A 26,978-nucleotide genomic window follows, 5' to 3' on the forward strand; every position below is an offset into this window, starting at 1 on the left:
ACAATCCCTCCGTCTCTGCCACATCTGCTCTCAGGATGAGGCTTTTCATTCCAGGATGAAGGAGATGTCTTCCTTTTTTAAACAAAGGGGCTTCCCTTCTTCCACCATCAACTCTGCTCTCAAACACATCTCTCCCATTTCCCACACATCTGCCCTCACGCCATCCACCCGCCACCCCACTCAGGATAGGGCTCCCCTTGTTCTCACCTACCACCCCATCAGCCTCCAGGTCCAACATGTAATTCTCCGTAACTTCAGTCACCTCCAATGGGATCCCACTACCAAGCACATCTTTTCCCTAGCCCCCTCTTTCTGCTTTCCACAGGGATCACTCCCTCTGCGACTCCCTTGTCCACTCGTCCCCCCCATCCCTTCCCACTGATCTCCCTCCTGGCACTTATCCTTGTAAGTGGAACAAATGCTACACCTGCCCTTACACTTCCTCCCTCACCACCATTCAGGGCCCTAGACAGTCCTTCCAGGTGAGTCAACACTACACCTGTGAGTCAGCTGGTGTCGTATACTGTGTCTGGTGCTCCCGGTGTGGCCTTTTATATATTGGTGAGACCCAACGCAGACTGGGAGACCGTTTCACTGAACACCTATGCTCGGTCTGCCAGAGAAAGCAGGATCTCCCAGTGGCCACACAATTTAATTCCACATCCCATTCCCATTCTGAGATGTCTATCCATGGCCTCCTTTACTGTAAAAATGAATCCAAACTCAGGTTGGAGGAACAACACCTTATATACTGGCTGGGTAGCCTCCAACCTGATGGCATGAACATTGACTTCTCTAACTTCCGTTGATCCCCCTCCTCCCCTTCTTACCCCATCCCTGACATATTTAGTTGTTTGTTTTTTTCTCTCTCTCTCTCTGCCCATCACTCTGCCTGTTCTCCATCTCCCTCTGGTGCTTCCCCCCCCCCCCTTTCTCCTCAGGCCTCCCATCCCATGATCCTTTCCCTTCTCCAGCTCTGTATCACTTTCGACAATCACCTTTCCAGCTCCTAGCTTCATCCCACCCCCTCCGGTCTTCTCCTATCATTTCACATTTCCCCCTCCCCCCACTACTTTCAAATCTCTTACTATCTTTCCTTTCAGTTAGTCCTGACGAAGGGTCTCGGCCCGAAACATCGACAGTGCTTCTCCTTATAGATGTTGCCTGGCCTGCTGTGTTCCACCAGCATTTTGTTTGTGTCGTGAGAAGAATTTTGAGGTCATTTTTCATCAGCCAGCACAGTTTATTCAATATTTAACATATTATAAGTGCTTGAATGAACATTTACATTGATGTGCAGTCTGGATTCAGTACATAAGCCATATGTGGTACATTATTGTTATAAAGAGATAAGACTAAAGACTGGACTCTTGCTGGCGATGAGCATTTCTACTCTGCGAAATAACCTCAGCGGGCACCTCTCAATATCTCTTCAGAGACCGATGCCTGTGAAAGATACACGTTAATTGAAAGTTACTTTAATCTAATTCAATTTGAAAGACTTATCCTTCACCTCTGTAGAAGTAAATTGAAGCTTATCAGCTCATCTTGACCTACACTGGAAATAATTAAAGCTACTAATAAAGGTGATTGCTGAGGAAACCAAGGTCAATGATAACATCCCTATTTTTGTCAACTGTAATTGTTTCTTCATTTATTCAGAAATATTTCAAAACTCCGTGTGTCATGTGCTATATAATTTGCATTTTTAAATTAATGTTCTAGATGAACATCATAAGTTTTTTTTGAGATTGAAGTAAATGAAGACCAAAAATGTGGAAAATTGTCAGAGGAATTTGGTGAAGAAGCTCTGCTGATTGTAATATGTGAGAAATATGGACAGCTCTGTGTAACAGAGGGCAGGAATGATCATGCTTGATGTTTGGCTTCCTTTAAGTAAGATAATGAAGATATGATAGTGGGTGAACATCACAGAGCTTCTTTGGTACCTTTTGGGGGTCCCAGCTGGAATTAATTGGATTGATTGGAATCCATCACAGGTTGGATGGTTCATCAAGTGCAAAAGGTGGATTATGGATCATTTAACCTTGTTCTTGTTCCATAATTTATGTTTTTTCATCCCTTAATCTGACATGCTGTCACATCCATTTTAAATTTTCTCATCACTCTAACTAAAAACCTTACAAAAGTTCATTACTGTGGGTCTCAGTCTCAACACATGGATGGGCAAAATTCCATCTTTTATGTAAGATGTGATGTCAAATGAAAGAAGATTTGAAATTTTTTTTCAGGTTCAGTGATACAAAATATTGGTTTTGTATATTCTTCAGCTCAAGGGATTTATATCTTAAGACTAAAGGCAGGACATTTATTTGTAATAGATGGTGACATGCTTGTTCCTGATTTATACTCCTCCTCTGTTACATGCATCGAGACTAAAACCGCATCATACTGCAGATCAGGTGACATACTCAAAGTAAAGTAAATTTATTATCAACGTGTGTATTTGTCACCATATACTACCCTGAGATTCATTTTCCTGAGGATGTTCGCTGTATAACAAAGAGTTACAATATCCTGTGATGGACTGTGTTGTATCTATCTCTTTTATGTAAGCTTTTCTGTTCTTGGTGTTTCCGCACCAGGCTGTGATGCAATCAGTCAGGATGCTCTCCACTGTGCATCTAAAGTATGTCGAAGTTTTGGATAACATACCAAATCTGTGCAAACTTCTAAGAATATAGAGGTGCTGCTGTATCTTCTTTATAATGGCACTTACATGCTAGGCCCTGGACAGATCCTCTGATATGATAACAGCAAGGAATTTAAAGTTAGACACCCTCTTCACCTCTGATCCCCTGACTCATGGTTTCCTGTTTTCTTCCTCCCATAGTCAATAATCAGTTTTATGGCCTCTTTTTAAAGATGAAACTATAAAATTAGGACAATGTGACCTGAGTGTAATTTGAATACACTTCCTACAAAACAGCAATTGGTATCCTTTCTTTCCAGGAGGAACTTGTCATGAATATGAGTGGCGATCAGGTCCCTGGAATGGCAATAAGCGCAGTGTGTGGTGTGTCCGATCAGATGGAGTAAACGTGACAGGTAAAGGACATATCCAACTCTTCATTCTACAGACTTCTGCATTTAATGTTACCTTTGAAGTAATTGTAGACCTTCTTCAAAATCTGCTTGCTGTATTCCTCAAAATAAATTGTCACATAGGATTCTTCTGGAGTGAGTTGTAACTTAAATACAGAATGATTTCTTTCCAGTTTTGGCATTCAGGTTGATAGTTGCCTTGTATTGTCTGAACTGCAGATATGTAGACTCATGGTTGGTATTCAGTTAAGAAACCTCTGTAAGATATGCTTTACTCAGAAAGGAGATGTGAGTCACCACAGAATCCTACCCATGATTGGTTACTTCATTTTTTGTAACATAAATCTGCATTGACACTTTCTGAATACCTCTTTACCCCCTCCTGCCTGTCTTCCAATAATAGCATTGCTATTACCCTCTGCTCTGGAACATCTTGACTGTCACACAGGAGGCAAATTCTTCTAACAAGAAGATACCACCATTTCTCTTTGTCTCGTAATCATCATTTCAGTGACCTAGATTGCTGTTATTCTGCTCATCCTGAACAGTAATGCCATCTCTGTCATCTCCTTTTTACAAAAGAAAAGGTGTGGTGTACTTAACAATTGGCCAATAGATTGCAACAAGCAATCTGCTGGATGAACTCAGTGGGTTAAACACCATCTGTAGGAGGAAAGGAGTTGTCAAAGTTGTGGGTTGAAAGCCTGCACGAGGTACCTAAAGTGCTGACATTTCCTTTCTGCCGATGGATGCTGGTCAACCTGCTAGGTTGCCGCAGTAGATTGATTGTTTGTCCATGTGTCAGCTTCTGCAGTCTCTTGTATCTCCTTAACTATATAATGGCCCATTCCTCATCCTTTGCTCACACTGGGTGTGCCCCAGAGTTCTAATCTTCTCCTTCCCCTTATTGTGAGGTTATCATAAGTGTGAATTCACTTTGCAGTAGGCTCTTATATTCACTTTCACTTAGAACAAGCAGCACTAAAAAGCTAAAAAATATTCTCTTTTTCATTATAGCCAAAAATGATACCTTCTTTTTGTTTAAACACATGCCTAGAACTCATATACTTTCTGTTTGGCAGTGAGATACAGCAGAGTGATTTTGTGCTTTGTTAACTTTTAATTAGTTCAGTTTCTTATAATCATATCTAATTTGAAATCTTAGCTTTTTACCAATGCCATAGGGACCAGCTTCAACTGTTCCTCAGTTGGGAAATTTATTTGTAAAAGCCCAAGAAGGTTTCAGTTGGTGTCTTTCACTTTCCATTTCACATCCTTCTCTTTTAGAGATGTACTGTAAATCTACATTTATCCTCAGTGCACTTGTTCTCATCTTTACCAAATCTCCCATCGTACATGTCCTCACAAAGCTCCATTTTCTCCTCAGGACCTCCTCATTAGTTTAAGGTTCAAATGCGAGTGTTTGCATGACTTGCTGCAGAATCTCACCTTGAAGCAATAACCATTCCTTTTTTCCACAGAAGCTGTCTGAACCAATGAGTCCCTCCAGCAGCTTTTCTTCCGCCTGTCTCCAGCAGGCTCAATGCTTTTGAGCTGTACACTCTGTTCCTGCAGCACTAGCTTACGACTTGTTTCTGCGCACTCTCACCATTCAGTGCTCTTCCAATTACTGTGCTTCATGCTCTGAAATGCCCTTCCTCTGCACCACTCCATTTACTCAAATAAATAAAGATCCTTCTGGCCATCTTTACTTTCCTCCACTGCATTCAATTCCTACACTGTTCTCCATAATTCACACATCAAGCTATTTATTTCAGGATTAAAGAAGCAGAAATTTTTATTTGAGCCAATCTGTTGGTGACCCAATAGGTTAGCTGCCCCAAACCAGCTTAACACTAACTAAATCCTAGAACAAAAACAAAGATGTTCTAATAATTCCTATAAGCATGTTCATCCAGCTTGTTTGGTACCTTATTTCACTTGACTTTCATTTTGCCTTCTTCCTTCCAGCATTATAATCATTGACAGTACTGTGCAAAAGTCTAAAGCACATATATACAGCTGGGGTGCCTAAGACTTTGGCACTGTACTTTAGTAACTTTATGTATTGCACTGTATTGCTGCCAACAAAAAAAATCATAAGATATGTGAGTGATGATAAAACTGATTCTGATATGGACTGAGAGTAGGAAGGGGCAGGGAGAGGGTTGCAAAAAGGGTAAGGGAGAGGGGAGGGAGCGAGAAGCAACAGAAAGACCTTATGTACTGATCAATTAACGAATTGTTTGGAATCAAATGAACTCGCCTGGTCTCTCAGGGCTGGGTGTGTCTGCACTTGCACCACCCCCCTCCCCCCATACCAGGACTCCTTCTCTGCCAGCAGTCCCATACCTCTCCTACAGCACTCCACCCTCACCATTCCAAATATCCTTCGCTCCTGCCAGATTTAAAAACTTGCTCTCCACTCCATGTTGACAAATACAGCACTGTGCAAAAGTTTTGGGCACCCTAGCTATATATATGTGTGTGTGCCTAAGACTTTTACACAGTACAGTATATCACAGCGCTTGGCTCCAAAATTTGTTAAAATATACCATATCTGTTTGAGCATTGTGGCTTCAAATGAACAAGTTGGAGAGTACAAGAGAGTGCAATAGTTTTACTAGATAAATTCATGATGATCATGGGGAAATAAAGGTAATGCATAAACATGCTAATTATTCAGCACTTATTTCCTGTGGAATTCAGGTGAAGGGCCAAAAGGCCAATGGTAAAAAGATCCTAAGCTGTTCATTTGTTTGGAAATTAAATATCATCAGGATGAATGGGGATATTAAAAATGCCCTTGGTTCCTTTCCCCAAAACATTTTAAATTGATATAATACGTGGCACGGAACATCAATCAGAATATCTTTATATTAAAAATGTAACATTATTTATTATAGTGCCCACATTCATAATTCAAACTTGTAAAACCTGTAACTTGGCTATTTTCCCATATTATTCAATTTAGCATGATTTTAGTAGTGTTAATAAGCATTGCAATATAAAAGCATACATATTTAATATTTTCCCATCTCTGGTATTATCAAGGCTTATAAATTTGTAATGTCTGTGTTAAATTCAGGAGGTTGTTCTCTTCTGAACCAGCCAACTGCCACCAGACACTGCAATCCATCCTGCTCTAAACCACACTCCTTCTGTACACAGGTAAGAATTGGGAGAAAATTCCCTGTGCTCTATAAATATTTACCATGTAATGAGTATTGATTGGAACTGAACAATCTGGTTGACCTGTGCTTTAATGTTCCAATTGTAAAATAAATGCTGAAACACTAGTTTTAATTACCTTCCATAAAAATGCATTGGATTTCCTTATGAAGTGATTGATCTATGATAAAATGGCAATAAGACTTCTCCCTGACCCACAGGTACAAATGTAATGAAAGTGAGATGCTTTATCAGCAAATGAGCCTGACAGTGTGGAGTGCAGTTCAGTTGCAAAGGGCTTGTATCGAGCCATTTGCAAGGTTTTAACCTGCAATATTGTAGGGTCAACTCCTAGTGTAGAAACTATGGGTATAGTGATAGCTAACCTGCTACACTAGCATCCAAGACCTGGATTGTTTATTGATCAGAAAGTGTGAGTTTGAATCCCAGCAAGACTTGCTTCACTATAGTACTGTGAAATGTTCAATATCCACTTCATTGTCATCCTTGATTTATCTCTCAAGGCTCTAGAAAAGGACTAACCTAAGACCTAAGTACAGCAGAAATTAAACCAAAGTTGGCATGTTCATTTGCCAAAAAGGGTCGTGTTTAATGTTCACAGCTTTATTATTTCCTCTTTTTCCCATAAATTGTGTCATCTGTTACGTAAAGCCAGATCATTCTGCTATGTTTTCATAATACATAGGATTTGCTGGTCCGGATAAGGAGAAAGTAATTTACAGATAAGCTGCTAAGGTCCTTTTCAGAAATGATGACTGCTTTAACTCTGGTGAAGAGCCCCAAAACTACTCCGATGTTTTGTGAGCTGTAGTATTGCAGAAGAATTAAAGAAGAAACATATAGATAAGAGATAGCTGAGTAAAGTGAAATTTGCCAGTCTGGGATATAAGAAACACAATTATGTAAATAGGCTATAATTATGATTTATTGCATCATTTATGTTATTAAAGAGCTAGTTTATATACATGACATTTTCTGAACATTTTGTTTCAGATCTTTCTTTCAGTTTTACTGAAGAACAGATTTTTGAATAATAAAGGCAATAGAAAAAGGCCAATATAAAACAAGCTTCCTCAAAATGACTAGAGCTGGCCAATGAATAAGAAGTGACATGTAGTCATTAAGATTGTTTACACTATAAACAGACTTCTACTGCCACCTGGTGAAACCATACTGTAACTGTCAATTCCCTCAGTCAGTGGAAACTCAAACACTTTTATTTTCATAATATTTTCAGTTTCAGTAGTTCGCAATTACAAAACTGAATAAAATCAATTCATGTCAGTTATTATAAAATTATTGTAACACACACAGAAAGCAAGAGGAACTCAGCAAGCCAGGCAACGTATATGGAAAAGAATAAACAGTCGACGTTTCAGTCTGGGACTGTTCAGAAGGACCCCTGAATCTGCAGATTTTCTCATCTTTATGAAATATTTCTTAGTTGGGGGTGGTACAGTGCAGGGAGTTGCAAAACGCCGCAGCATTTAGTGCTGCTTCACACAACTCCGGAGACCTGGATTTGAACCCGTCTTCAAAGCAATTTTACATTCTGACCACATAGGTGTTCCAAAGGCACATTGCTAAATTAAATAGAAGTTTTAAAATACCCCGTAATGGCAATTAAAAATCAGATACTTCTGTGAATAGTTGATAGGTATGTGCAAGAGTGAAATAAGGAAAGGAAAAGGGCAATGAGATTGTTCCTGAGGGATTTGATGTGGGCCTACTGTGCCAATTCAGTGTGATTGTTTCTGTCTGGACTCACAACAGCCAGTACGGCCACCGCTCTGCATGCGATCAAAAGAAACTGTAGAGAGCTGTGAAAACAGCTCAACACATCACAAGAACCAGCATCCCTTCTATGGACTCTGTCAATACATCTCGCCGCATCAGTAAAGCAACCAGCTCTTTATTCTGCATTGTTACTGTTTTATCTTATTCTAGCTCAATTCACTGTGTAACAATTTGATCTGTGTAAACAGTTTGCAAGACAAACTTTTCACTGTACCTTAGTACAATAATAAATAACTACCAGTATCAAAATAGTACACATTGGCCTGGATTTTTCTGGCACTCACCCATACATCTATAAACCTATGGGCACTAGCTCATTATTCCTCTTTCGCACTTTTTAGTCAATTTTGTAATTTATAGTAATCTTTATGTCCTGCATTGTACCCCAAATCAACAAGTTTCATGACAAATAGTAATTAATGAATTAATGGCTTCGTCTGTCTAAGTAGACAATGGATGTGCCCGGTCTTCCGGGCCACAGACCTGGGCGATGAATATAGAGATCCTGGGCTGCCCAGACATCAAGATCCCCCTCTTGGTCTTGCGGATGTGGTCCAAAGGAATGCGAAGCAGTACATTTGGCATCAGCTTGGCTGCAGGAGCTGCCAGGAGGTGACGTGATACGTCTTCCAACCACCTTAGGGGCTCCACTCCGGATTTGTGTAGGGTTTACTCCTTAGCCTTCTCTTCTCCCAAAGATATCCACAAGGCAACGGGATCCATAACCCTGGATAGGGGCCTGTACCGGGTACTGTCAGCTGGAGACAGCTGGGCCCAGGACCCATGTCGTCACGCCCTGTCGCTGTGACATATGGATCCACTACCCACTACCCACAGAAATATGGAAGGCTTCACAAATTTGCGTGTCAGTGACAATAAACCTGATTCTGGTTCTGAATAGTTTTCAGATTTCTGTATGACCACTTGAGCATCAGACCTCAGTTATCAGATCTCCTGTTGCCCTGCTGATTATGGTCTGACTCAGGACCCTGTATGGAGTCCATGAGAAAAGACCAAATTACAACAATTTAGTGACACTTACACTGGGGGATTCAAACAAATATCCTGCATCACGTTGAGGTTTGCAAACATGGAGCTTCCTTTTTCACCTCAATTCCAGCTGTTCAGGACTTTGGTAACCACTATATCATTTTACTTTTTAATTATTTGAATGTTTATTCTTCTCTTCTCCATTTTAAGTATTTTATATTGTCTGTCTTTGGCCTACATGTTACTGGAAATCCCCAGCAGTTCTACATGGAACTAATAGCATTTCTTGGCACATGGACAATTCTTTCTAGGACCTGCCCACAAAGACAGAAGCCTCAAACTTGCTGGCCAAGCTCCACAGCCATCACCTGGCTGTGCTCCATCACTGGCCTTCTAAAGGCGTCAAAGAGATAGATTTGGCTTCACTTGCTGTGTCAACTCCACAAATCTCCAGCATGTTAGAACGGGCACAAAATCCACCAGCCCAGTGATATCACCTGGGACCATATTGTTGTGGGTTGGAAAGGAATGGAAAGGTCAATTTAATTGCTTTCATCAGTTTAATATGTTTTATTTGCTTTTATATTTACATTTTAATATACTTATATTAATTATTTCCCTTTAGATTTCATAAGTCTTTCTGAATCTCAGTTTCAATGTTATCTGTCACGGGTTTCCAGAATAGTCATTATGGATGGGGCTTGTCTGACCAGATCAGGCCACTGTACAGAACCTGAGTAGTTTCAGGTAACATTGCAGAACAGACCTTGTAGGTTTGCCTGAAGTAAGTTTAGGCAAGACATAGCTTTGAACATTAAGTACAAAGAGACAGCAGGTGATAACGTCTGCTCTCAAATTCTCAAACAAAATTGAAATTTTTATAGTTTCAGAAGGTATCCCTATTTTCTTGAGTGTCTGAAGGATTCACATACAATCAGAATATTTTTCCAGTTTGTTTTAGTTGAAAAGGAAGCTGGAAAAGTAGCTGGAAGGAAAAAAGCTGCAGGTCTGCGGGAAGAAGCAGAGGCTGTGGGACAAGTTGGTCTAGTGACTAGTCTCATGTCTGGAACTACAGTACTATGGACTTGCCAAACTACAGTAAATGGCTCCCACCTAAATTGTGATCTTGTGTCCACTAGGATCAGTTCTGGCTCTGCCAGGAGGTGTGGATTAGCAGGCCATCAGTATTATTTTTCTTCATTTTTTATATGATGAACACTGAATATGGGCAATATTATTTTGAAAACTTCATAGATTGATTCTCTCCAGTATTTTTCTGGCAGTATTTCTATCTTTGCAGAATGAACATTTTTAATACTCACTTAACATCTCACTTGCTCACTTCTGACTTTGCCAGCCTTCAATAGCTCTCCTCAGTGCTACAAGAAGCTCAAGACCTGACATGGCCTCATGCAGATGCCATCTAACAGGATTGCATGGGTCAGCATGTTTTTGACCTCTACATTTGGATCTAACACTGAGTCTCAGAGTAAACATAAGATTAGGGGCTGGCTATATTTTGTAATTAAACCTTTTTCCTTTACTCCAGCAAGATTGCTGTAAATTGCTTTACCATTTTTATTTGATTGGTTCATTAACCAGGAAAGGTCAAGTGAAGATGTAATCTTTACTAAATGATTGTTTTTTAATTAATATATTAACTTAGGTTTTAGATATTCTTGGATCCGACAAATTATTAAATAAAAATTCAGCTGTTTCTAAATTTTGAAATTTTGACCTTTAGGTAGTATAAACTGACCATCCTGATTCTCATTTAAGTGGTCACTATAAATTGCCCCTAATATGTAGGTGAATTGTAGAACCAAGGATTTGAGGGGAATTATACAGAGAATAAAAAATGGGATTAAGGTTGGATTTGTATAAGTGGATGGTTGCTGCAGAGTCAGTGGGCCATAGAGCCTATGTTATATATCTCATGATTAAAATTCTATGATTGGGGATCATGTTCTTCAGCTAAACATGTTGACATTGTTGGTGCTTTGCTCTATTTTATGAGGTAAGTGCAACAGTGAGACTTCACATTTGATAGATTTTCAGGCTCCTAGGTATTAGTGCAGCTGTAGGATATGTGGTAGAGGGGCAGGCCAAGTGGAGAACAGCTGATTCATTATTTCCACCACAAACATTTGCTAATAATTTGGATTATTTGGTAAATTCCAAGGTCACAGCTGTTCATCAACCGAATAATAATTTGCACAGGATAAAGAGAGATGTGGCATTAAAATTTCCCAAAGCAGGTGGTCTTGCAAAAAAGATAGTAAAGAGGGGATCAGGTAGAGGTCTTGAAGTTTTGTTATAGAAAACCTGTTTCTACTTGCACTGTGCACACTAGACATCAATTTTTAAAAGCAAGGGATCTCTTTGCAAAGAATGTGCATGATATGTGGATATTACTACTAGTAGTTGAAGTAATGGTTGATATGAACAAGAGTGAATTTGGGGGATTTGGGGGAATAGTGGGTTAAGACTTGCATGAAATGTGAAGACCTGAACAGATTAAATTGCATGAGTGACCTGTTCCTTTGCTGTAGATTCTGTTTTGTTTCTTAAGAACCTGGAATACCTGGAGGACAAAACATCCTAGGGCTTTCTCCTCTTGAATAAATAATTCAAAAGTTTTCCAATTCACTCAAAATTCAGATGCTAGCTGGTGGCGTAGTGGCTGGTCCCGAGTTCAAATCCAGCTGGCTCCCGCGTATGCTTTCCATCTGTGCTGGGTTGAGCACGGAGCTAGCAACTCTTAAAAAAAAATTGCCTGCTACAGAAACATTAACAGCAAGAAGTTGATGGCCTACGCTCTCTCATGAGTTGAAAGGCTCTTCTTCTTTCTCTTCAAAACTCAGATGCCTTAAGCCAAAAATAGATTAGTTTTGCTTCAACTTTTTTTGTAGATATAGTACTTAATGCCCTAGATTGCCATATCATCAATTATTAAGTCAAAACATATTGGATAGAATAATTGAATTCTATTCATTGCAAAGTAAAAAAAAACAATACATTTAACTTTTCATCAAGAAAAAAGCATTGTGGAACCTGGAAACCCAGAATAAAAGCTGTATTCAAAGTATGTTCAGTGTTCTCCACTTTTACTTCAGACATAACTATTTCTACTCCGAAAAGCAAAATTTTATTTCCCAGTGTGTAACATTATTAAGGACTTCATTTACAAACATTACATGTTGCACTTTACATATGCATATACAGTGGATTACGATTAATTGGGACACATGGGAGCCACTACATTTTGGCTCAATTGAGAGGCTGCCCCAATTAGCCAAAGTTCCATGGAAATAGTTAAAAGGGTATAAAAAAGACAAGCTACAATTTAACTGAGTAAAGAAAAATATATTTACATGAAATACAGAACAAACTAGAACATTACCAATATTATTACAGTACTAAAATGCTGCATATTAATTCCTAGCAACATACACAAAACACTAGAGGAACTCAACAGGCCAGGCAGCACCTATGGAAAAAAAAGCACAGTTGATGTTTCAGGCCAAGACCCTTCATCAGGACTGGAGAAATAAAGATGAGTAGTAGATATGAAAAGTAGGGGGAGGGGAGAGAGAAACACAAGGTGATAGGTGAAACCAGGAGGGGGAGGGATGAAGTAAAGAGCTGGGAAGTTGTTTGGTGAAAGAGATACAGAGCTGGAGAAGGGAAAGTACGATATGAGGGAACAGAAAGCCATGGAAGAAAGAAAAGCAGTGGGGAGAGGGGATAGGAGCACCAGAGGGAGGTGATGGGGAGGCAAGGAGATAAGGTGAGAAAGGTTAAAGAGAAAAGGAAATGGGAATGGTTGGGGGGGAGGGGAGTTGTACTATCAGAAGCTTGAGAAGTCGATGTTCATACCAACAGATTAGAGGCTACCCAGACGGAATATAAGGTGTTGCTCCTCCAACCTGAGTGTGGCCTCATCGCAACAGTAGAGGAGGCCTTGGATTGACATATCGGAATGGGAATGGGAAATGAAATTAAAATGGACGGCCACTGTGGGTCCCATTTTTTCTGGCAGATGGAGCACAGGTGCTCGGCGAAGAGGTCTCCCAATCTACATCGGATCTCACTGATATACAGGAGGCCATACTGGGAGCACCGGACACTGTGTGTGATTTCAACAGACTCTCAGGTGAAGTGTTACCTCACCTGGAAGGACTGTATAGGGCCCTGATTGATAGTGAAGGAGGAGGTGTAGGGGCAGGTGAAGCACTTATTCCACTTACAAGGATACGTGCCAGGAGGGACAGCAGTGGGGAGGAGCAAATGGACAGGGGAGTTGCACAGGAAGTGATCCCTGCAGAAATCAGAAAGTGGATGGGAGGAGGGAAAGGTGGTTGGTGGTGGGGTCCCGTTGGAGATGGCAGAAGTTCTGGAGAATTTTGCTGAACGCGGAGGCATGGCCTCCACTGTAGAGGTATTCATGGCCTCCTCTACTATCATCATCCTCTTTCCCTCTCACCTTATCTCCTCATCGCCTCACTCTGGTGCTTCTCCTGCCTTTTCTTTATTCCATGGCCTTCCGTTCCCTCCTATTGGACTTCCCCTTCTCCAGCCCTGTATCTCTTTTACCAATCAACTTCCCAGCTCTTTACTTCATTCCTTTCCCTCCTGGTTTCACCTATTACCCTGTGTATCTCTCTCCCTTCCCCAGCTTTTAAATTTACTCCTCATCTTTTTTTCCTGCCAAAGGGTCTTGTCCTAAAATGTCAACTGTACTCTTTTCCATAGATGCTGCCTGTCCTGAGTTCTTCCAGCATTTTGTGCGTGTTGCTTGGATTTCCAGCATCTGCAGATTTTCTTTTGTTTGAATTAGTTCCTAACAGTTATTGACAGAGGAATTCATAGACTGTGCTATCGTGTCCTGTTGCTTAATTGTAGATGATCAAAGTCAGCACAACCGCCTAGTGCAGATAATGGGTGGCTTTCATGCAATGCCTTTGATGATTGCATGCTCTAAATCTTCATTTTCTTTGTAAAATTCAAAATGATTGCCAGTACCTTCAAATTGTTTGTAGTTCCCAACTTGTTGAAGTAGTAAAAGTGTTTCATTTTCCTCATGGCCTTTTCTGGATCTCCAGTTCTGAATATTTGAAACCACGATGAACAAAACAGTTCTGAGTTATAAAACTGCTTATATCTCACCAACGATCAGTGACAAAAATCACTGCTTTTTGAATACAAACATACCTAAAAACACTAAAGATGGTGTAGTGTCTAACGACCACACAAATGCATGTAACTGATGCAAGTTAGAAACTGTTCAACAACAGTTTCCTGTCCCAATTAAGTGTCGTAATGTCCCAAATAAGTGAAGGAAATCTAATAGTTTTCCCAAATAAGCGGCTGCCCCAGTTAACCAGAATCCTCTGTACTGTATATAGTTCAGAATGTGTATGCCTACATAGAATCATATATAATTCATAAAATAACACTTTTTTTTAAAATCCTGTAGAAGTAAGGCAATAAAGATCTTTTATGAAGCAGCAATTGCCCATGATGCATGAAATGTGGCGAGGCAATCTGTGGAAAGTCCTTGGACAACCGCTCCTCCTTTGTCGCTTCTCAACAATGATTAACCGGACTAGTTTAAACATAAGGTCAAACTTTTATTTGTTTGTCTCAGGATTAGCTCTGATTAAAAAAAACTGTTAGAATGTGCATATTAATAGCTACAAAAGTCAGCCATTTTAGTCATTTTATAAACCCCTTTTATATGCCATTTTAAGTGAGCTTTACATAAACCTTTTCATTTGATGTAAGTGCTGCAGAGGTTATGAAGATTTTCCTGTCTAGTCTCTACATCATTGTGGTGTCCCTGAATCTGATTGAATTAAACTCTCTGATTTATAGTGCAATTAGATCTATAGCAGTTTGACAGCAAACATTTTATTCTGAAAGGTAATTTTACTGTTAATAGTGCTGTGACTATTCTTTAAAACAAAGGAGTAAAGCTCCTAATTTTTATCTATTCACCTGAGATTTGCACATTGATGTAATTCCTGCTGCTCTCAAAGCAATCACAAGGAAATGAATGGCAGATTATATAAATGTAGTGTCATTCAGGATATTCAAACAGCTGAAGTGTTTTTAAAATTAACTAACTGCTGTAGTGTAGGAGACACAGCAGCTAATTTACACACAGCAAGGTTCATTAGCATTTTTGCAAGATCTCATGAACATCAGCTGTAAATCTCAGATGATCTGTCATGTAAATCATCCCTCTGATCTTCTTTGTAATCCTACAATTGGATATTTTACATTCTCCTGAGAAAATAGACAGGATTTTGGTTTTACAATCTCATCTGAAAGACAGAACCTCTGCCAGAGATACATTTTATCAATATATTGCTGTATAATTTTTGGTCCAGAAATTTGTGTTCATGTCTCGGATTGAAGTGTAAATTCAGGCATTCAACATGAGTGTTCTCGCAAAAGTCTTCCATCTTTTGGATCATCATATACACTAAAGGTCATGTCAGGAGTGTGATATTGCCACTTTTCTATTCAAATGTGAATCCATCCATAATGAAAAAGTTTAGCAACATTCAAGATTAAATATCCTAGTCAAGTAACATCAATAAATCAACACATTATTAACCATTCCTACAACCAAATGCATTGCATTCCATCTACAAAATGATTAGCAATTGTTAATCAAGGTCCATTAGTATGTTTGCCCATTCCTCTGACCTCCATCCCCTTGATCTGCAAAGGTAGCAGGTGCATGAGAACATCGCCACCTGAATGTTCAGTCCCGGAGAAGGATATTGGCCTGGAACATCAACTACACTCTTTTCCATAGATGATGCCTAGCCTGCTGAGTTCCTCCAGCATTTTGTGTGTGTCGCAACCTGCATGTTTTCTTCATTCAATAGATCATCATAACTTGGACGTATATTGCTCTTCTATTCTCTTGCTGAGTCAAAGTCTGGAATTTCCTACTTAAAGAATCTTCCACAGATGTAATACAATGGTTCAGGAATAATCAAATGCAGGTCTTGTTGCTGATGCTCAACTCCTATGAAGAAAACAGAAGAATGAGCACTCAGAGATCAACAATACTGTTGCCTTCGTACTTGCATTCCACATAATATGAACTATTGTTTCTACGTATATATTTCTCATCTAAGTATTCGGTATTAAGATTATTTCATCCTTGCTGGTCCCAGGCGATCTGTCCTTTGGCCAGCACTTAAGTACCATCACAAAGATAGCACAACAGTGCTTCTACTTCTTTAGAAGTTTGCGTAGATCCAGCATGTCATCTAACTCTGGCAAACTTCAACAGATGCACAGTGGAGAGAATGCTGACTGGTTGCATCACAGCGCACACACACAAAATGCTGGAGGAGCTCAGCAGGCCAGGCAGCATCTATGGAAAAGAGTACAGTCGACGTTTCAGGCCGAGACCTTTCATCAAGCCTGGAAGAAAAGAGGAGGAGTCAGAGTAAGAAAGTGGGGGGAGGGGAGGGGGAAATAAGAGGTGATAGGTGAAACTGGGAGGTGGGGAAGCGGTGAAGTCAAGAGCTGGGAATTTGATTGGTGAAAGAGGTGCAGGGCTGGACTGACTTCTACCTTGCTGAGGCCCGGTGACAACAGTCAGACACCTCCTCTTACTTACACCTCACTGTCTCCCACACTATCTCCTACCTTATTAACACCGAGGGTCTCCCATCCACTGCCACCAACCTCATAGTTCCCTCACCCCACACCTTCATAAGATTCACAAACCTGCTTGTCCAGGTAGATCCATTGTTTCAGCTTGTTTCTGCCCCACTGAACTTATATCTGCATACCTCGACTCAATTTCATCCCCCTTGGTTCAGTCCAGCCCATGATACTTTGCACGCTCTTGATCTTTTCAATGATTTCAGGTTCCCTGGCCCTGATCATCTTATTTTCACCGTGGATGTCCAGTCACTGTACATCTCAATCCCCTCCAGGAAGGCCTCAAAGCTTTTCATTTCTTTCTGGATATCAGACCCAACCAGTTCCCCTCCACCACCACTTTCCCCTGTCTACTCTTAATAACTTCTCCTTCAGCTCCTCCCACTTCCTTCAAACAAAAGGTGTAGCCATGGATACTCACATGGGTCCCAGCTATGACTGCCTTTTGTTTTTGGCTACATGGAACAGTCTATGTTCCAAACCTACACTGGTATCACTCTCAAACTTTTCCTGTGCTACATCAATGACTATATTGGTGCTGCCTCCTGCACCCATGCTGAACTCGTTGACTTCATCAACTTTGCCTCCAACTTCCGCAAATTTACCTGGTCCATTTCTGACACCCCCTCCCCTTTCTCGATATCTCTGTATCCATCTCTGAAGATAGCTTATCTACTTGTGTCTATTGTAAACCCACTGATTCTCACAGCTACTTGGTCTTTACCTCTTCCCACCCTGTTACTTGTAAACATGCCGTCCCTTTCTCTTAATCCCTCCACTGCTTTCTCTTTCAGGATGAGCCATTTCATTTAAGAGCAAAGGAGATGACCTCCTTCTTCAAACAAAGGGGCTTCCCTTCCTCCACCACCATCATTGTCCTCAACAACATTGCTTCCATTTCACGCACATCTGCTCTCACCTCATCCTCCCACCACCCTATCAGGGATAAGGTTCCACTTGACTTCACCTACCACCCCACCAGCCTCCACATCCAGAACATAATTCTCCAGAACCTCCGTTATTTCCAATGGGATCCCACCACCAAACACGTTTCCCTCCCCTCCACTTTCTGCTTTCTGCAGGGATCACTCCCTACACAACTCCTTTGTCCATTCATCCCTCCCTACTGATCTCCCTCCTGGCACACATCCTTGCAAGCAGAACAAGTGCTACACCTGCCCCTACAGCTCCTCCTTCACTACCAATCAGGGCCCCCAACCAGTCTTTCCAGGTGAGGTGAAGCTTCTCCTGTGAGTGTGCTGGGCTCATTTACTGAGTTTGGTGCTCCAAGTGTGGCCTCCTGTACATTGGTGGGACCTGATGTAGATTGGAGACTGCTTTGCCGAACACCTAAACTCCATCTGCCAGAAAATGCAGGATCTCCCAGTGGCCACCCACTTCAATTCTACTTTCCAATCCCATCCTGACATGACAGTCCAGGGCCTCCTCTACTGTCACGATGACGCTACACTCAGGTTGGAGGAGCAACACCTCCTATTCTGTCTGGGTAGCCTCCAACCTGATGTAACTGACCCCCCCCCCCCCCGACCCTTCACCATTCCCCATACCCATTTTCCTTTCTTACCTCATTGCCTTACCTGCCCATCACCTCTCCCTGGTACTCCTCCCACTTCCTTTTCTTCTACCCTCGCCTATCAGATTCCCCCTTCTCCAGCCCTTTATCTCTTTCACTAATCTACTTCCCAGCTCTTTACTGCACCCTCCCCCCTTTCAGTTTCACCTATCTCCTACTGTTTGTCCTTCTTCCTCCCCTCCCACACCACACCTCCCACTTTCTTACTTTGACTTCTCATCTTTTTTTCTCCAGTCCTGATGAAGTGTCTCAGCTCTAAACATCGACTGTACTCTTTTCCACAGATGCTGCCTGCCCTGCTGAGTTCCTCCAGCATTTTGTGTGTGTTGCTCAGATTTCCAGCATCTGCAGATTTTCTGTTGTTTGTGGTTGCATCAGAGCCTGGTGTGAAAATAACAAACTCCAGAAATAGACAGGTCTACAAAAAGTGATGGCACAGCTAAGTCCATAGCAGGCAGAGCCCTCCCCATCACTGCACACATTTGCAAGGATTGCTGCCCCATGATCCAGGCCATGGTGAGATGTATGTAGTTGGATAATAAATTCACTTTGAACCTTGAACATCTGTGCAATATTTTTGTTTTATATATATATATATATATATATATATATATCAACTATATCTCTACAAGAATTTTGCAAATTTCAAGAATGGTTTGTTAGTCATCAAGCAGCATTCAAGAGTACTTTTTTCCTTCTTTCTTGCGAGTAAAATGAAAAAGGAGTTGCATAAATTGAATTAATCATTTCATTGCCATGCAAAACTTCAATTAATCTCACCCTGGGGAAATACATTTTTCATTTTATCCTCTGCTCAAAGTAGCTTACTCTAAATTGCCTGAAAATTCTGTTTAGCACAAAATTTCCAATTTGTTTTGCTCTCTTTGATGAATTAAATGACAGCATAACTCAAGTTCTAAACATAATATCTGAATTTTGGAGGAGATGTATGAAGTCTGTTTTGATGCTTAGCAATGTCTGTATTACAAATGAATGAGGTCTGATGGAATGAAACTACTTCTACCTTGTTAATTTTTTTTTTGCTTTATACAAGAAGGTATGGTTACTCCAAAATGAGCAGAAGCCTATCCTTACTGTTGTTTAATAATTGATGTGTTGTAATCAATCCTCAGGGAGGTGTGTGTGGCTGTGAAAAAGGTTTCGTGGAAGTAATGACTCCTTATGGATTTCTTGATTACTGTGCTAAAATCCCCTTGCCTGAGGAGAAGAAAGCTGATGTTAAAATCAACGTGGGAAAGAACAAACTGAGCAATTCAAAATTTCAGGCTTTTTTTAAAGGATGGTCCATTGATCCTTTTGATCCAGGTAATAATTCTATTAACAAGCTAAGTGAGAGGTTGTGAGATCTGAAATTGACCAGTCAATATTTAAAGATCAATTTGGTGTTTGTTTAAAGGAAAGACGAGAGAATCGAAGTAGGAACAGGATTGTTGGTGTATTCAGAATCTTCCAGTGAAGATTTTTGGAGAACAATCTTGCACAGAATATGCTCAGTCATATATTATCCAAATGTTCTTATGACCTTTTCCTGTTTTTTTACAGCAAAATGAATAAATAGGCCAAAAATCCTATTAATAGAATTTATTAAACATAAAGTGTTCATGTGGCATTCTACCCTTCGTTTCTGATGCCAACATTTTTAATTTTTGTCTGTGTTCTTTTTCTTTGGTTAATACTTTTCTAAGAAAATAGTGTGCACCTTAATTGCCAATGCCTTGACAATGTTATACCGGGAAGGGTGCAGCTATTGTAGTCAGCTCAATCTGTTGGCATATACGATTATTGCAGCACGTCTCCTGTTGGAGCAGTTTAATCCAGGATTCCAAACTTCCATGAAAGAGAGATCTTTAGCACCTAATGGTGATATATGTTTGTACAATTACATTTATTGTCCAAGTATATGTGGCATTATTGTTACTAAAATGAATGGTTATTCCTGAAGTGACAGCAGCATAAACATTACTCTAGTTATCATTAATATCCATTGGTAAGGATGATCTACACCATCCTCTTTAATCTGGCCTAGGCTTCAAAGGATTAATTTAAGCACTTTCTTAAAACTTAATAAAATCACAATAAGATGTTGTGTCTATTAAAGAATACATAAATATGTATGATCCTTTAAAAGTTAAAATATACACTCAGTGGCCACTTTATTTGGTGTAGAGGTGGAACACTGTGTGGTCTTCTGCTGCTGTAGCCCATCCATTTCAAAATTCAATGTGTTGTACATTCAAAGATGCTCTTACGCAAACCACTGTTGTAACACATGGTGATTTGAATTACTGTTGCTTTCCTGTCAGCTTGAACCAGCCTGGCCATTCTCCTCTGACCTCTCTCATTTACAAGATTTTTTTGCCCACAGAACTGCCACTCACCAGATGCTTTTTTTTGTTTTTGTTCTTAGACCATTCTCTGTAAACTCTAAAAAACTATTGTGCGTGAAGCTCCCAGGGGATCAGTAGTCTCTGAGATACTGAAACCACCCCATCTGGCACCAACAATCATTCCACAGTCAAAGTTTGCTAGATCACACTCCTACCCCATTCTGATTTTTGGTCTGAACAGCAACTCAGCCTCTTGGCCATCTCTGCATTCAGTATTGAGCTGATGCCACATGATTGGCTGTTTAGATATTTAAGATATATATGTATGTGTCTACATATACTCAGTGGCCAGTGGTGTAGTAGCAAAGGAAGTGACATCATTATTGATAAGTGTTTATGCATATATAAGTGATAAAGGCTTTCATATTACTCCACTTTCCCTTCACTGGGTGCTACAGCAATGTCATTTTAACACCGATAAAGCCATACAGAATAACAAAGACCTTTATTATTCTAAAGGATTTTCTTTTGTTTTCTGTAATAGTCGTGTATGTCGCAGTTGTCAATATGATAGAATTCCTGACTGTTTTGGAAGGAGAGGATTGTGGCCATTGGTGACCTGATCAGTCAGTATAAACATCACTGCATCAGGTGATGTGTATGGGCAGTTCATTCAATCTTTTGTGATAGGAAAAGGCTTTTCACTGAAAGGTGATAATTAAATGTGCACACGGATATTTAAATCTAATCCAGAATGTGGGATAGAAGTCTGTTTATAGCTGTAAAGTTGAGAAATTATATTGTCTTGACGTCTCCATTAACACCTTCCGAACTTGTAGTCACTTTCATCCTGAAGGATGATGATGATGACAACACAGCACATTTTCCCTTCACATCTCAGACTTGTAAATACAGAATATCAAATTCCTTTATTCTTCCTAGATTTAAGTTCCTGCAGTCCCTAACCAAGGAACTGACAATTTCAATCAGAACATCCACATAGAATGTTAGTAAATTTAACTTAATTGATACCCTAAGGCATGAGGTTGTCTAGCAAAGCAAAATTGCATTGAAAAAGGACTTCATGCTTAGGCAGCGTATATGATGAATAAATTTTCTTGGGCTTTTAGCCAGGTACACACCTCAATTTTAACCAATAATTTGATGACAAACTCTGCCATTTTCCCTGATGAAGAGTTTATTTGTCTAAATTGTGTTGTTGAAGTGAGATAGAGGTATTTTCCCTCCTCAATATAGACTGAATTGTATTCATTAAAAACTTGAAATAAAGAGCCACTAATATGAAAACATGGCCTTTTCCAGTAAGTATGATATTCTGATATGTCCATTTTGGATGGCTTCTTAATTTCTCCAATCTGGCTTTTTACCTTTTCTCCTCACTCACCTATCATCTCCCCCTGGTGCCCCTCCTCCTTCCATTTCTCCCATGATCCACCCTCCTCTCCTATCAGATTCCTTCTTCTCCTTCCCTTTGCATCTTCTACTGATCACCTCCCAGCTTCTTACTTCATCCTCCTTCCTCCCCCACCCACATGACCTCAGCTATCACCTTCCAGCTTGTCATTCTTCCCTCCCTCCCCACCCCCCATTTTCCTATTCTGGCATCTTTTCTCTTCCTTTCCACTGCCAATGAAAGGTCACAGCCAGAAACATAAATTTTAAATTTATTTCCATTGGTGTTCCAGCATTTTGTGGATGTTGCTTTGGATTTCCTGCATCTGCAGGATCTGGTGTGTTTATGACCTAAAATGAGCACAGCAGTGGTGTTTTGTGGAAATCAAATGGTAGGACACAACCATGTTGATGAAAGTTGTGCCATTATACCTCATCACTCTACTGTGCACTACATTCTGTGTTGAACACTTACTTTACCTCTTCATGAAGCTGGAGGATTGATCCAATGATACAAAAGGGCCATATGGGAAAGTAATCCTGTCAAAATAAAAACATTTATATTCCATTGTTTGCTTAAATAATGACAAAGCTCATTTTTAATCACTATGTATTTGTTCCTTTCATTCTTCTGGTTGGTATTTACAGTACTTAGTTATTTTTATCACATGGAATAAACTGACATTCAGGGTATCAGAACTCTAATATCCATTTGAAACTCACTATTACATATTCACAATTTGAAGTTGACAAGTTATTACTTATTCAATCACCCAAGAATCCAAATGAAGGCACACAGAAGTCTAACAGAAGTAGCTCTCCTGGTAATGAAGATGGATTTATGTTGCGTCTTTAGCATTCTTTTCAGAACAACACAAACCACTCGACAGCCAATGTTGAGCTTATGAAATGAAACCATTGTTGTTTTTTAAATGCAGACAACTTGCAGATAGCAAACTCTCCAAATGCAACATGATATTGACAACAAACACAAAATGCTGGATGAATTCAACAGGTCAGGAGGTATCTATGGAAATAAATGAATGGTCGATGTTTCAGGCTGAAACCCTTCTTCAGGACTCTCGACTTGCAACATTGACAGCTTATTAATTTCCATAGAAGCTGCCTAACCTGCTGAGTTCCTCCAGCATTTTGTGTACATTGAATTGGATTTCCAGCATCTGAAGAATCTTTTGAGTTTATGATATTGAGAACGGATAGAAAATGCTGGAAGAACTCAGGAATCAGGCAGCATCTATGAAGATGAATAAAAGGTGACTTCGAAACATTTTTTAGCTTGAAATGCTAACCGTTTATTCTCCTCCATAGATGCTACCTGACTATGAATTCCTTCAGCATTTTGTATGTGTTGGAAGTCATGTAGCCAGCATCTGCAGGATATGTGTTTGCGAACATGATATTGGCATTTTAGTTTGATTCAGTAATGTTGAGTGAAGACCAAATATTAACCAAGTCCCTGGAAGTCACTTGCTCATCTGCATAGAAATGCCCTGGCACATTTTGTTTGTAGATGGTTCTCAGTTTAACATTTTATTTGAGAGTTGGTTCCTCCACAACAATATTAAAGCCAGTTGTCCCCAAGTTTAATTCTTAATTACATCAAAAAACTCATTGCTTTGCCTTAAATTATGTTTATTTTCAGTCTATTAGTTTTCTGAGAGATATAATATATTTTCTACATAGAATACAATGCACTAAAAACAGAGTAATATAATAATAATGAACTAATTAGCATCTATAACTATATATACACTGTGCATGCTCGCAATAATAAAGCATTTCTTTATGGCTCCTAAATTGCATGAACCAGAAATGGTATTGAGCAAATTCAGAATGATTCAGCAGCTGGGGTAGCAATCCAGCAAACCAAGAACAAATGCCAAAGCTGCTGTGGAACAAAATTCTATTATTAAGGATGACCATAAAAATAAGCAATGACAACTACAAAATGGCTGAAATGCTCCAAATTTAATCTGGGATCCTACAGCTGAGGAAATTTCCGACCATTACCTGGTCTCGCTTAGATATAACTCTACACCTACTCCACATGGTTGAAATAGCCTCTGAAATTAAATACACACAGTTTCAAGTTCAAGATTATTATTCATCATATACTTAAAAGAAACTTCTACAATATTACTTGGGTAGTATGTCCATGCTGAGAACCATTTAAATGGATTTGAATGTGATGATGCTGGTGCTATTAACTTGTTACGGAAGTTCCATTCCTGTAGGTATTACTGTTCATACTGTAACTCCTGCTTGAGCATTTCTAGTGTAGACTAGAATTGGAGTCAGTTTCATTTATTTTATTGGTCTATCACAATCACGTTTAATACGTCTGGCATATGTTGTGAAATGTGTTAACTTAGTTAATTTGTTAACTTAACAAAACAACACCATTCATGATAAATATAGAAAAAGTAAATAAATTACAATAAATATATACATATAAAATAGTTAAATTAAAAATACATAGAAATATAGGAAAGCTACAGCACAATACAGGCCCTTCTGCCCACAAAGCTGTGCTGAATATGTCCTTACCTTAAAAATTACCTAGGGTTACCCATAGCCCTCTATTTTCCTGAGCTCCATGTATCTGTCCAGGAGTCTCTTAAAAGACCCTATCATATCCGCCTCCACCACCATCGCTGGCAGCCCATTCCACGCACTCACCACTCTCTGTGTAAAAAATGTACCCCTGACATCTCCTCTGTATCTACTTCCAAACACTTTAAAATTGTGCCCTCACATGCTAGCTATTTCAGCCCTGGGAAAAAGCCTCTGACTATCCACACGATCAATGCCTCTCATAATCTTATACACCTCTATCAGGTCACCTCCATTCTCCATCGCTCCAAGGAAAAAGGCCGAGTTCACTCAACCTATTCTCATAAGGCATGCTCCCCAATCCAGGCAACATCCTTGTAAATCTCCTTTGCATCCTTTCTATGATTTTCATAAAGAGGCGACCAGAACTGAGCACAGTACTCCAGATGGAGTCTGACTAGGGTCATATATTGCTGCAACATTACCCCTCAGCTCGTAAACTCAATCCCACGATTGATGAAGGCCAATGCACCGTATACTTTCTTAACCACAGAGTCAACCTGTGCAGCAGCTTTGAGTGTCCTATGGACTCGGACCTCAAGATCCTTCTGATCTTCCATACTGCCAAGAATCTTACCATTAATACTGTATTCTGTCATCATATTTCACCTACCAAAATGAACTACCTCACACTTGAGTTGAACTCCATCTGTCACTTCTCAGCTGAGTTTTGCATCCTATCAATGTCCTGCTGTAACCTCTGACAGCCCCCCATACTATCCACAATACCTCCAACCTTTGTGTCATCAGCAAATTTACTAGCCCATCCTTCCACTTTCTCATCCAGGTCATTTATAAAAATCATGAAGAGTAGGGTTCCCAGAACAGATCCCTGAGACACCCCACTGGTGACCAAACTCCATGCAGAATATGATCTGTCTACAACCACTCTTTGCCTTCTGTGGGCAAGCCAGTTCTGGATCCAAAAAGCAATGTCCCCTTTCTGTAACTTCTGATGAAGTTGTGCAGTAGACCCCTCTCCCCATCACCCCCATGCCAGACAATGATGCATCCAGTTAGAATATACTCCATTGTACATGTATAGAAAAATTTGAGAGTTTTAGGTAACAAACCAAATCTCCTCAAACTTCTAATAAAACATAGCTGCTGTCTTGCCTATTTTATAGCTACATTGATATGTTGAGACCAGGTTAGTTCCTCAGAGATACTGCTCACTCTTTCCACTTCTGATCCCTCTATGAGGATCTTGCTTTCAATGGCATATGGCTCAGTGGTTTCTACTTTATTGATAACTTCAGGCAATCATAACTAGTTTCTGTTCATGCTCTGTTTATCCACTACACCGCATAGGTAATGATGTGGCTGTAGTGTTGCTTCTTTTAACTAGTGCATCATCCGGCCATCACCTTATTTTTTTTGTACTGGGAAAGTTACACTTAACTTAGTCAAGTTTATTTCTACTTCCTGCCATTCACTAGCTCAACTGGATTGGGTCTGGATCTTTTTAGTTGCTCCTGTCTGATGTTATAAGGTTGCTTCTGATGGTTGGATATTTGTTCCCTTGGATACTATGGGAAGAGATTAAAATAGGGAAGAGATTAAAATAGTGAGTCTTTGTTGCATTGAAAACTCTTTCCCAATTCTGCAGTGGATTAAGTTTAATTTTCATATGCCAGTTTTTCTGGAATTATTCTGCACATGTAACTGGCTTTCACATTTCAGATTAATGAGAAACTGAGGTTGCGTGTGAACAAGTGAGCTCACAAAGATTGCCATGTCTGAGGTGGCAAACTGAAACCATTACCTCCATTTTGTTGTGTTTTTCTGATATACTGTAGAATTCTTATTCATGCCATCTTCTCATCAATCATCAGTCCAGTCCCTAGATGATTTATCTCTCAGCTTTCAATTCACCTTCCAGCATGACTTTGGCTTTAACGATCTTCTGAATTTCCTTTGTATCTATTTGTGTATCAAAATCCAGCCTGAAGAACGCCTGGTATTTCCTTTCATCGTTTTAGGCCACCTTGGAATCACTTGCTGAAAAAGCATCTATAACCCCTTACCGTGGTTGGTCTCTTTGATCTTACTCAATTTAGATGTTGCATTTACGAGCTGGTTTACTTACAGATACCGATCTCTTTATCTCATGCTTCTGCTTTGACAGACATTAATGTGCACTTGCCAACTGCATTTCTTTTCCTTATTTGTTATTCAGCCCATATAAAAACTGTGATATCTTAAGAGTAACCTGTCCAGTCTTATTGGCTCACTTCATTGCTTTTTGT

General features: G+C 39.9%; 1 protein-coding gene across 4 annotated transcripts in view; it reads left to right on the top strand.

Moving 5' to 3' along the window:
* The window catches only part of thsd7ba (thrombospondin, type I, domain containing 7Ba), a 969,622-nt gene that overhangs the window by 929,136 nt on the left and 13,508 nt on the right, over positions 1 to 26,978 (top strand). The window contains exons 24-27 of one of the 4 annotated variants that reach the window (XM_059970235.1): positions 2,974 to 3,069; positions 6,155 to 6,237; positions 16,361 to 16,519; positions 19,468 to 19,660. In XM_059970235.1, the coding sequence (XP_059826218.1) occupies positions 2,974 to 3,069; positions 6,155 to 6,237; positions 16,361 to 16,519; positions 19,468 to 19,660 (531 nt within the window). Of the gene's footprint in view, positions 1 to 2,973; positions 3,070 to 6,154; positions 6,238 to 7,251; positions 8,229 to 16,360; positions 16,520 to 19,467; positions 19,661 to 26,978 lie in introns of those variants that run through there. The other 3 variants (XM_059970236.1, XM_059970237.1, XM_059970238.1) reach the window with 3 other exon arrangements.

Source organism: Hypanus sabinus, chromosome 5 (genome assembly GCF_030144855.1).
Source record: "Hypanus sabinus isolate sHypSab1 chromosome 5, sHypSab1.hap1, whole genome shotgun sequence".
Classification (NCBI taxonomy): Eukaryota; Metazoa; Chordata; class Chondrichthyes; order Myliobatiformes; family Dasyatidae; genus Hypanus; species Hypanus sabinus.